The sequence below is a fragment of the Pleurodeles waltl genome, chromosome 5 (assembly GCF_031143425.1).
Source record: "Pleurodeles waltl isolate 20211129_DDA chromosome 5, aPleWal1.hap1.20221129, whole genome shotgun sequence".
Classification (NCBI taxonomy): domain Eukaryota; kingdom Metazoa; phylum Chordata; class Amphibia; order Caudata; family Salamandridae; genus Pleurodeles; species Pleurodeles waltl.
The window spans coordinates 1,864,591,307-1,864,603,763 of record NC_090444.1 but is presented as its reverse complement, the minus strand read 5'-3'; the positions used below and the strand labels follow the sequence as shown (position 1 = coordinate 1,864,603,763).

Here is a 12,457-nt window from a genome sequence, read left to right as displayed (position 1 = left end):
TCGGGGGACTTTCATTCTGTACAGCAAAGAACGGATGTCTTCAGTTACCGCTTGTAAGAAGAATTATCCCTGTATTCCGTGCTGGCTCTTGAGTTTTACCAGTTGCAGCCAGGAAGACTTGTTTTATTGAATTTATCAGCAGCAAATGTATTGAGATAGTTGCATGAGCCTTGGGATGTGTGTCAGAACTAGAGGTTGGGTGGATCACACCGCCTGTAAAACTGCAGCTGCGTTTCCCCCTTCCCGTTCTCTCATAATCCCTGTGGAATCGCTTTGCTTTTCTGATGGCATTTGCATGGTTCTTTAAACATACTTATTCTTCTTGGCAGTATTTCCTTTCATTTCGACTCCGCTACATCACAGCATGCTGGCAGAGACTTTGGCGTGGCACTGTAACAGTGCTGATAGTGACACTTGTGGGACGGTCGTGCCCGGGCAGTGCAGGATGACTTGTACTGTGAGGGACTGCGTTACCACAGGTGTGTCTGTATAGACCCTGTGCATACGTCACTCCTTAGCAATCTTGGAAGTCTGGCCCACGGTTCAGTCACTAGCTTCTGCATTTTTATTTAAATGTTTTATTTTGACATCGCGTTAGTAGAGCGTGGAAAGCACTTCAGGGTGCTTTGGAAGGGAGAGGCTAGCCTTGCACTAGATATGCCCTTAAGGCTGACAACAAGCAGAATTTGACAGTAGCTATGAGGCAGCCAGATGGTGTCTCAGTCCTGCCTGATTTTCTTAGTCTGGTGCATTGGGCAAGGGAATTCATGATCTTGTAGAGATCTGTTTCAAGTCTGCCTGAGCCTTACCAAGTGCCTGCAAGGTGTGAGTAACTGCTGTAAAATGTGAGTGCATCCTGGCCTTTTAAATGAGTTGTGTGTGTGTAATCGTGATAACTGGTAGAGTGAGTGGCTGGCGTGAAGCAGCAGACTGTGGTAATTGTCCCTAGGGCATTGTGTCAGGTGAAAACAGTCATTTCTGTACAGAGTGAAAAGTTCTGTTTTGTAACCCTAAATCAGTGCTAATTTTCCCTTTCCTGCTGCAGGTGATTGATGCTTGCCAGAAATGGGAATCTCGTGCCCCTCTCAGGTTTCTTAGCTTCTGCAGCAGCCACACAGATGTCTTGTCTTGTGTGATGCACCTCATCAACCAGGGTTACGTCCGACGCAACGATGACAGCCCTCACATTCTCGAGTACATCTCCAAGGACCCCACTACTCCACACAAGGGTCAAGCGCACATTGTTTTCCAGACACCAGAGAGGAGGGAGCAGAATGACAAGTCCAAGGTGTCTTCTTTCAGGTAAAGCCAGAGCACAGAGTCTGTTATAAATTCCACAGTTGCCTTCAAGCCTGACTGTAAAAGCTTCCTTGGGGCAGTCATCAGTTTGCCTAGAAGCCTCAAGATGCATAGACTGACAGTGCATTTGCTATGGGATGTCATGGGCTGTAAGCCTCTGGCATTTAAAAATCTTGGACACCTCCCCTTCTCACCCCCAGAATGTGCCTGAGTACAAGATGTCAGTGGTGTACGGACATTTCTTCCCTACTTTCAGGTAAACTTGACTGTTCTTTATGAACTGCCAGTCACCGACGCCTCACTGCCCTGCCTTAGATGGTCATTTGTAATTTGACAATTCAATGCATCTTTGCACAGGTTCCTCTACGTTCCTTCACCCACACACCGTCACTGACTCCCGAAACTCTAGTCCTTATCAAGGATCTGAAGTGCCTTTGTCCATCTCTCTCATCTTTAAACTTGAACACATTGCTGATACTATTTCATGTTTGCGACTCCAACAGCAGCTACTCCCTAATGTGTTTCCAGCTTTTGCCAAGGGTGGAGTTCACTGACTACCATTTATATCCAGGCACTGCTGATGAAGAAATAGTGCTCAAAGGCAGCCAGTCACTCCTGTTTTGGAAGTATTAAGCAACCAGTCTGTTACCTCAGTGTCATTTTTGTCCAATGTTGGAAGTTAGAAATGGTGAGCCCACGACTGATCAGAACTTTGCGATCCATCTATCTTTTGCCATTACCAGCGAAGATTATAGAGAGCTTTCTCTGAGGGCTTCTGTAGGAAGTTGGCTCTGTATATACTATTTCAAAGTAAGAAATAGTGTGCACAGAGTCCAAGGGTTCCCCTTAGAGGTAAGATAGTGGCAAAAAGAGATAATTCTACTGCTCTATTTTATGGTAGTGTGGTCAAGCAGTAGGCTTATCAGAGGGTAGTGTTAAGCATTTGTTGTACACACACACAGGCAATAAATGAGGAACACACACTCAGACAATTCCAGGCCAATAGGTTTTTGTATAGAAAAATATATGTTCGATGGCATCTGTCGCTGTAGATACACATGGTATGCATGAGCTCGCCATCTGGTGTTGGGTCGGAGTGTTACAAGTTGTTTTTCTTCGAAGAAGTGTTTTCGAGTCACGGGACCGAGTGACTCCTCCTTCTGTGCTCATTGCGCATGGGCGTCGACTCCATCTTCGATTGTTTTCTTTCCGCCATCGGGTTCGGACGTGTTCCTGTCGCTCCGAGTTTCGGAACGGAAAGATAGCTGAAAACGGAAGATTTTCGACGGTATCGTTGCGATCCGGTTCGAGATAGACACATACGACGACGCGTTGAACATCGAAGCGCTTCGGTGCCCTTCGGGGTAGATTTCGGCACCCCGTCGGGGCCTAGTCGGCCTGACCGCGTGGAGAACAACGCCGATGGAACGGACCCCGTTTCGATTCTGCCCCGAATGCCACAACAAATATCCTTATACGGACCTACACTCGGTCTGTAACCTGTGCCTGTCACCCGAGCACAGCGAAGAATCCTGTGAGGCCTGTCGGGCGTTCCGGTCCCGAAAAACTCTGCGCGACCGTCGAGCGAGAAGACTGCAGATGGCGTCCACGCCAAAGGAGCGTCGACAGTTCGAGACAGAAGAGGAACAGGAGGAATCCTTTTCCATCCAGGATTCAGACTCCGACGAGCTAGACTCTACAAAAACTGTGAGTAAGACGTCGAGATCAGAACTTAAAAAAGGAAAGAAGGCCCAGGGGACGCCACTGCCAACCGGCCATGGCTCCACCCAAATTCTCGGTGACCAACAATCGGCACCGAAAAAGGCACATTCAGTGTCGAGATCGTCCGACTTCGGTCGAGACACCGGCACGCAGCCTCCTCGGGACCGAGAGAGTGCTAAACAGAAGCATCGACACCGAGAGTTCGGTGTCGACACGGATCTACGCCGAGACAGTGGCGCCGAAGCCCATAGAGGCCAAGAATTTTCGGCACAGAAAAAGAGGAAGGTTACCTCGGAGCCGAAAAAACAATCAACAGGGTTTTCGGAGCCGAAAAAAGCGACATCAGACCCTGTTTCAGGCTCCTATACTGAAGAGCATTCTATGTCTTCACAAATGAAGAAACATAGATTTGAACAAGAACTGCAATCCACTGACGTGGATCACACGCAAAAGCGTATCTTTATTCAGCAGGGGACTGGGAAGATCAGTACCCTTCCACCTGTCAAACGAAAGAGAACGCTTCAGTTTACTCCTCAGCAACAAACAGCACAAAAGGTAACACCTCCTCCCTCGCCTCCACCTGTAACTCCGGCTTCGCTAACTTACACCCCGTCACATTCGCCAGCTCACACCGCCATGAGCCACGATGACCAAGATCAGGATGCGTGGGACTTGTACGACGCACCAGTGTCTGATAACAGCCCAGACACATACCCAACTAGGCCATCACCACCGGAAGACAGCACAGCCTACTCACAAGTGGTGGCTAGAGCAGCACTATTCCATAATGTGGAACTACACTCGGAACAAGTAGAGGATGATTTTTTATTTAACACCCTCTCTTCAACCCACAGCTCCTACCAAAGCCTGCCGATGCTCCCAGGCATGCTACGCCATGCAAAGGACATTTTCAAGGAGCCAGTTAAAAGTAGGGCAGTGACGCCTAGGGTGGACAAAAAGTATAAGGTGCCTCCTACGGACCCTGTATTCATCACCTCTCAGCTGCCACCAGATTCTGTGGTGGTAGGGGCTGCCAGAAAACGGGCAAATTCACACACTTCTGGGGATGCACCTCCCCCAGATAAAGAAAGCAGGAAGTTCGATGCAGCCGGGAAGAGGGTTGCTGTCCAAGCAGCAAACCAGTGGCGCATCGCAAATTCACAAGCGCTGCTAGCGCGATACGACAGAGCCCACTGGGATGAGATGCAGCATCTCATTGAACATCTCCCAAAAGATCTGCAAAAAAGAGCAAAACAGGTTGTTGAGGAGGGTCAAAACATTTCCAACAATCAAATACGCTCCTCCATGGATGCAGCAGACACAGCCGCAAGGACCATTAATACGTCGGTTACCATCCGTAGGCACGCATGGCTCAGAACGTCTGGATTCAAGCCAGAAATTCAGCAGGCAGTGCTTAACATGCCAGTCAACGAAAAACTTCTGTTCGGTCCGGAGGTCGACACAGCCATAGAAAAGCTCAAGAAGGACACTGACACTGCCAAGGCCATGGGCGCACTCTACTCCCCGCAGAGCAGAGGATCTTATAACACCTTCCGCAAAACATCTTTTAGAGGAGGGTTTCGGGGTCAGGCCACACAAGCTAGCACCTCACAGTCCGCACCGCCCACCTACCAGGGACAGTACAGGGGAGGTTTTCGGGGCCAGTATAGAGGGGGGCAATTCCCTAGGAATAGAGGAAGATTTCAAAGCCCCAAAACAACTACCAACAAGCAGTGACTCACACGTCACTCACCCCTCCCACACAACACCAGTGGGGGGAGGATACGTCAATATTACGAAGCATGGGACAAAATAACTACAGACACATGGGTCCTAGCAATTATCCAACATGGTTATTGCATAGAATTCCTGCAATTCCCCCCAGACATACCACCAAAATCACAAAATTTATCAAAATACCATTCACAGCTTCTAGAGATAGAAGTTCAAGCACTACTGCAAAAAAATGCAATAGAATTAGTACCAAGCACACAAATAAACACAGGAGTTTATTCACTGTACTTCTTGATACCAAAAAAGGACGAAACACTGAGACCAATTCTAGACCTCAGAGTAGTAAACACATTCATCAAATCAGACCACTTTCACATGGTCACACTACAAGAAGTGTTACCATTGCTCAAAAAACACAACTACATGACAACCCTAGACCTCAAGGACGCATATTTCCATATACCAATACATCAATCACACAGGAAATATCTAAGGTTTGTATTCAAAGGAATACATTACCAATTCAAAGTATTGCCTTTTGGTTTAACAACCGCTCCAAGAGTATTCACAAAATGCCTAGCAGTAGTCGCTGCACACATCAGAAGGCAGCAAATACATGTGTTCCCGTATCTAGACGACTGGCTAATCAAAACCAGTTCGCTCACACAATGCTCAAACCACACAAATCAAGTCATACAAACCCTCTACAAACTAGGGTTCACCGTCAACTTTGCAAAATCAAACATTCTGCCAAGCAAAGTACAGCAATATCTAGGAGCCATAATAGACACGACAAAAGGAGTAGCAACGCCAACTCCACAAAGGATCCACAATTTCAACAGAGTCATTCAACACATGTCTCCAAACCAAACAATACAAGCAAGAACAATACTACAGCTCCTAGGCATGATGTCCTCATGCATAGCCATTGTCCCAAACGCAAGACTGCACATGAGGCCCTTACAACAGTGCCTAGCCTCACAGTGGTCTCAAGCACAGGGTCACCTTCTAGATCTGGTGTTGCTAGACCGCCAAACTTACCTCTCGCTTCTATGGTGGAACAGTATAAATTTAAACATAGGGCGGCCTTTCCAAGACCCAGTGCCACAGTACGTAATAACAACAGATGCTTCCATGACAGGGTGGGGAGCACATCTCAATCAACACAACATAAGAGGACAATGGAACATACATCAAACAAAACTGCATATAAATCATCTAGAATTATTAGCAGTTTTTCAAGCACTAAAAGCTTTCCAACCAATCATAACCCACAAATACATCCTTGTCAAAACAGACAACATGACAACGATGTATTATCTAAACAAACAAGGAGGGACACATTCAACGCAGTTAAGCTTGTTAGCTCAAAAAATATGGAAGTGGGCAATCCACCATCAAATTGGTCTAATAGCACAGTTTATTCCGGGGATCCAGAATCAGCTGGCAGACAATCTCTCTCGAGATCACCAGCAAGTCCACGAATGGGAAATCCACCCACAGATTCTGAACACCTACTTCACACTCTGGGGAACACCACAAATAGACTTATTTGCAACAAAAGAGAACGCAAAATGCCAAAACTTCGCGTCCAGATACCCACACAAGCAATCCCAAGGCAATGCCCTATGGATGAACTGGTCAGGAATATTTGCTTACGCTTTTCCTCCTCTCCCTCTCCTTCCTTACCTAGTAAACAAATTGAGTCAAAACAAACTCAAACTCATTTTAATAGCACCAACGTGGGCAAGACAACCCTGGTACACAACACTGCTAGATCTGTCTGTAGTACCACACATCAAACTGCCCAACAAACCAGATCTGTTAACGCAACACAACCAACAGATCAGACACCTGGACCCAGCATCGCTGAATCTAGCAATCTGGCTCCTGAAATCCTAGAATTCGGACACTTACAACTTAGCCAAGAGTGTATGGAAGTCATAAAGCAGGCCAGAAGGCCATCCACTAGACACTGCTACGCAAGTAAGTGGAAAAGATTTGTTTGGTACTGCCATCCTAATCAGATACAACCACTAGACGCAACTCCAAAACATATAGTAAATTACTTGCTCCATTTACAAAAAGCAAAGCTAGCCTTCTCTTCTATTAAAATACACCTTGCAGCAATATCTGCATACCTGCAACATACCTATTCAACTTCCTTGTATAGGATACCAGTTATCAAAGCATTCATAGAAGGGCTTAAAAGAATTATACCACCAAGAACACCACCTGTTCCTTCATGGAACCTAAACGTGGTTCTAACAAGACTCATGGGCCCACCTTTCGAACCCATGCACTCTTGCGGAATACAATTCCTAACCTGGAAAGTTGCCTTTCTCATCGCCATTACATCTCTAAGAAGAGTAAGTGAAATTCAAGCGTTCACAACACAAGAGCCTTTTATACAAATACATAAAAATAAGGTCGTCCTACGACCTAATCCAAAATTTTTACCAAAAGTTATTTCACCATTCCATCTAAATCAAACGGTAGAACTACCAGTTTTTTTCCCACAGCCAGATTCTGTGGCTGAAAGAGCACTACATACATTAGATGTCAAAAGAGCATTAATGTACTACATTGACAGAACAAAGAATATCAGAAAAACTAAACAGCTATTTATTGCATTCCAAAAACCTCATGCAGGTAACCCAATATCAAAACAAGGTATAGCCAGATGGATAGTTAAATGCATCCAAATCTGCTACCTTAAAGCAAAAAGACAACTGCCCATTACTCCCAGGGCACATTCAACAAGGAAAAAAGGTGCTTCAATGGCCTTTTTAGGAAACATCCCAATGCAGGAAATATGTAAGGCAGCCACTTGGTCTACGCCTCACACATTCACCAAACACTACTGTATAGATGTGCTATCCGCACAACAAGCTACAGTAGGTCAAGCTGTATTAAGAACTCTATTTCAGACAACTTCTACTCCTACAGGCTAAACCACCGCTTATGGGGAACTAACTGCTTACTAGTCTATGCATACCATGTGTATCTACAGCGACAGATGCCATCGAACTGAAAATGTCACTTACCCAGTGTACATCTGTTCGTGGCATCAGTCGCTGAGATTCACATGGACCCACCCACCTCCCCGGAAGCCTGTAGCAGTTCAGAAGTTACCTTCAATTTTGTACATTTGTATATATATTACTTAATCCTTTAATAGGTACATACTTACATTTTTCATTGCGCGGGCACTATTACTATAGTACAACTCCTACCTCACCCTCTGCGGGGAAAACAATCGAAGATGGAGTCGACGCCCATGCGCAATGAGCACAGAAGGAGGAGTCACTCGGTCCCGTGACTCAAACACTTCTTCGAAGAAAAACAACTTGTAACACTCCGACCCAACACCAGATGGCGAGCTCATGCATACCATGTGAATCTCAGCGACTGATGCCACGAACAGATGTACACTGGGTAAGTGACATTTTCATTTCTTAGTTTATTTTAAGAACCACAGGTTCCAGATTTACAAGTAATACTTCAAATGAAAGGTATTTCACTCCGGTATTCTATGAACTTTGAATAATCACAATAGCATGTACAGTTTTGACAGAAAATGGCAATAAGCTATTTTAAAAGTGGACACAGTGCAAAAAGCAACAGTTCCTGGGGAGGTAAGTAATTGTTAAGTTCACAGGTAAGTAAAACACTTACAGGGTTCAAAGTTGGGTCCAAGGTAGCCCACCGTTGGGGGTTCAAGGCAACCCCAAAGTTACCACACCAGCAGCTCGGGGCCGGTCAGGTGTAGAGGTCAAAGAGGTGCCCAAAACACATAGGCTTCAATGGATAACAGGGGTGCACTGGTTCCAGTCTGCCAGCAGGTGAGTACCCGTGTGTAAGGAAATGCCTCCTTGGCATGGTTACCCCCTGACTTTTTGCCTTTGCTGTTGCCTACTGCTCGACCACACTACCACAAAATAGAGCATTAGAATTATCTCTTTTTGCCACTATCTTACCTCTAAGGGGGAACCCCTGGACTCTGTGCATACTATTCCTTACTTTTAAATAGTGCATACAGAGCCAACTTCCTACATTGGTGGCAGCGGTGGGATTTCCTAAGGAGGTGGTGTCTGACAGAGGTACCAACTTTGTCAGCATACCTGAAGCACGTGTGGGATGACTTACAAATTCACCACACCATCCACAAACCAGTGGTCTTGTTGAAAGATGTAACAAGACATTGAAAGGCATGATCATGGGGCTCCTTGAACAACTCAAAAGGAGATGGGATGTCCTCTTGCCATGTCTGCTTTTCGCCTACAGAGGTGCCTCAGAAGGGAGTAGGGTTTTCCCCCTTTGAACTTCTGTTTGGCCATCCTGTAAGGGGACCACTAGCTCTTGTGAAAGAAGGCTGGGAGAAACCTCTTCATGAGCCTAAGCAAGATATAGTGGACTATGTACTAGGCCTACGTTCAAGGATGGCAGAGTATATGGAAAAGGCAAGTAAAAACCTTGAGGCCAGCCAACCGCTCCAGAAGTTTTGGTATGACCAAAAGGCTGCTATGGTTGAATTTCAGCCAGGGCAGAAAGTCTGGGTTCTGGAGCCTGTGGCTCCCAGGGCACTTCAGGACAGATGGAGTGGCCCTTACCCGGTCTAACAAAAGAAGAGTCAGGTTACCTACCTGTTAGACTTAGGCACTAGCAGGACCCCCAGGAGGGTGATCCATGTGAACCGCCTCAAGCTCTTCCATGACAGGGCAGATGTGAATCTGTTGCTGGTAACAGATGAGGACCAGGAAGCTGAGAGTGAACCTCTCCCTGATCTCCTCTCCACAGACCCTAAAGATGGCTCAGTTGATGGAGTGATCTACTCAGACACCCTCTCTGGCCAATAGCAATCTGACTGTAGGAAGGTCCTGCAGCAGTTTGCTGAGCTCTTTTCCCTAACCCCTGGTCAGACACACCTGTGTACCAATGATGTGGACACAGGAGACGGCATGCCTGTCAAAAACAAAATATTCAGACAGTCTGACCAAGTTAAGGAAAGCATCAAGGTGGAAGTCCACAAGATGCTGGAATTGGGGGTCATTGAGCAATCTGACAGTCCCTGGGCTAGCCCAGTGGTCTTAGTCCCCAAACCTCACACCAAAGATGGAAAGAGAGAGATGAGGTTTTCTGTGGACTACAGAGGACTTAATTCTGTCACCAAGACAGATGCCCATCCCATTCCAAGGGCAGATGAATTGATTGATAAACTGGGTGCTGCCAAATACTTAAGTACCTTTGACTTGACAGCAGGGTACTGGCAAATCAAAATGGTACCAGGAGCAAAAGAAAAGACAGCATTCTCCACGCCTGATGGGCATTATCAGTTTACTGTTATGCCCTTTGGTTTAAAGAATGCCCCTGCCACCTTCCAAAGGTTGGTGAATCAAGTCCTTGCTGGCTTGGAGTCCTTTAGTGCAGCTTATCTTGACGATATTGCTGTCTTTAGCTCCAGCTGGCAGGATCACCTGGTCCACCTGAAGAAGGTTTTGAAGGCCCTGCAAGCAGCAGGCCTCTCTATCAAGGCATCCAAATGCCAGATAGGGCAGGGAACTGTGGTTTACTTGGGTCACCTTGTAGGTGGAGGCCAAGTTCAGCCACTCCAGCCTAAGATCCAGACTATTCTGGACTGGGCAGCTCCAAAAACCCAGACTCAAGTCAGGGCATTCCTTGGCTTGACTGGTACTACAGGAGGTTTGTGAAGGGATATGGATCCATAGTGACAGCCTTCACAGAACTTACCTCCAAGAAAATACACAAGAAGGTAAACTGGACTGTAGAATGCCAACAGGCCTTTGACACCCTGAAACAAGCAATGTGCACAGCACCAGTTCTCAAAGCTCCAGATTACTCCAAGCAGTTAATTGTGCAGACAGATGCCTCTGAACATGGGATAGGGGCAGTTTTGTCCCAAGCAAATGATGATGGCCTTGACCAGCATGTTGCTTTCACTAGCAGGAGGTTACTCCCCAGGGAACAGCGTTGGAGTGCCATTGAGAGGGAGGCCTTTGCTGTGTTTTGGTCCCTGAAGAAGCTGAGACCATACCTCTTTGGTACTCACTTTGTAGTTCAAACTGACCACAGACCTCTCAGATGGCTGATGCAAATGAAAGGTGAAAATCCAAAACTGTTGAGGTGGTCCATCTCCCTATAGGGAATGGACTTTATAGTGGAACACAGACCTGGGACTGCCCATGCCAATGCAGACAGCCTTTTCAGGTTCTTCCACTTAGAAAATGAAGACTCTCTCGGGAAAGGTTAGTCTTGTCCTCTTTTGTTGGGGGGGGGGGGGGGCAGCAGGCAGTGTAAGGAAATGCCTCCTTGGCATGGTTACCCCCTGACTTTTTGCCTTTGCTGATGCCAAGTTATGATTTGAAAGTGTGCTGAGGCCTGCTAACCAGGCCCCCAGCACCAGTGTTCTTTCCCTAACCTGTACTTTTGTTTCCACAATTGGCACACCCTGGCATCCAGGTAAGTCCCTTGTAACTGGTACCCCTCGTACCAAGGGCCCTGATGCCAGGGAAGGTCTCTAAGGACTGCAGCATGTCTTATGCCACCCGAGAGACCCCCTCACTCAGCACAGACACACTGCTGGCCAGCTTGTGTGTGCTGGTGGGGAGAAAATGACTAAGTCGACATGGCACTCCCCTCAGGGTGTCATGCCAACCTCACACTGCCTATGGCATAGATAAGTCACCCCTCTAGCAGGCCTTACAGCCCTAAGGCAGGGTGCACTATACCATAGGTGAGGGCATAGGTGCATGAGCACTATGCCCCTACAGTGTCTAAGCAAAACCTTAGACATTTGTAAGTGCAGGGTAGCCATAAGAGTATATGTTCTGGGAGTCTGTCAAACACGAACTCCACAGCACCACAATGGCTACACTGAAAACTGTGACGTGTGGTATCAAACTTCTCAGCACAATACATGCACACTGATGCCAGTGTACATTTTATTGTAACATACACCCCAGAGGGCACCTTAGAGGTGCCCCCTGAAACCTTAACCGACTACCCGTGTAGGCTGACTGGTTTTAGCAGCCTGCCACACACCAGACATGTTGCTGGCCACATAGGGAGAGTGCCTTTGTCACTCTGTGGCAAGTAAAAAAGCCTGGACTGGGTGGAGATGCTTCTCACCTCCCCCTGCAGGAACTGTAACACCTGGCGGTGAGCCTCAAAGGCTCACCCCCTTTGTTACAGCACCCCAGGGCACTCCAGCTAGTGGAGTTGCCCGCCCCCTCCGGCCACGGCCCCACTTTTGGCCGCAAGGCTGGAGGAGATAATGAGAAAAACAAGGAGGAGTCACTGGCCAGTCAGGACAGCCCCTTAGGTGTCCTGAGCTGAGGTGACTCTAACTTTTAGAAATCCTCCATCTCGCAGGATTCTAGACACAGTGCAATTTTCAACAGTTCCTGGGGGAGGTAAGTGTTTGTTAGATTTGCAGGTAAGTAAACCACCTACGGGGTTCAAGTTTGGGTCCAAGGTAGCCCACCGTTGGGGGTTCAGGGCAACCCCAAAGTTACCACACCAGCAGCTCAGGGCCGGTTAGGTGCAGAGGTCAAAGTGGCGCCCAAAACGCATAGGCTTCAATGGAGAAGGGGGTGCCCCGGTTCCAGTCTGACAGCAGGTAGGTACCTGCGACTTCGGAGGGCAGACCAGGGGGGTTTTGTAGGGCACCCGGGGGGTGGGG

General features: G+C 47.3%; 1 protein-coding gene across 1 annotated transcript in view; it reads left to right on the top strand.

Annotated features, from left to right (window-relative positions):
- CUL9 (cullin 9) overlaps positions 1–12,457 on the top strand; it is a 576,404-nt gene that overhangs the window by 366,655 nt on the left and 197,292 nt on the right. Inside the window, exon 31 of the mRNA XM_069236395.1 lies at positions 1,046–1,302. Coding sequence (XP_069092496.1) covers positions 1,046–1,302 — 257 coding nt within the window. The remainder of the gene's footprint in view (positions 1–1,045; positions 1,303–12,457) is intronic.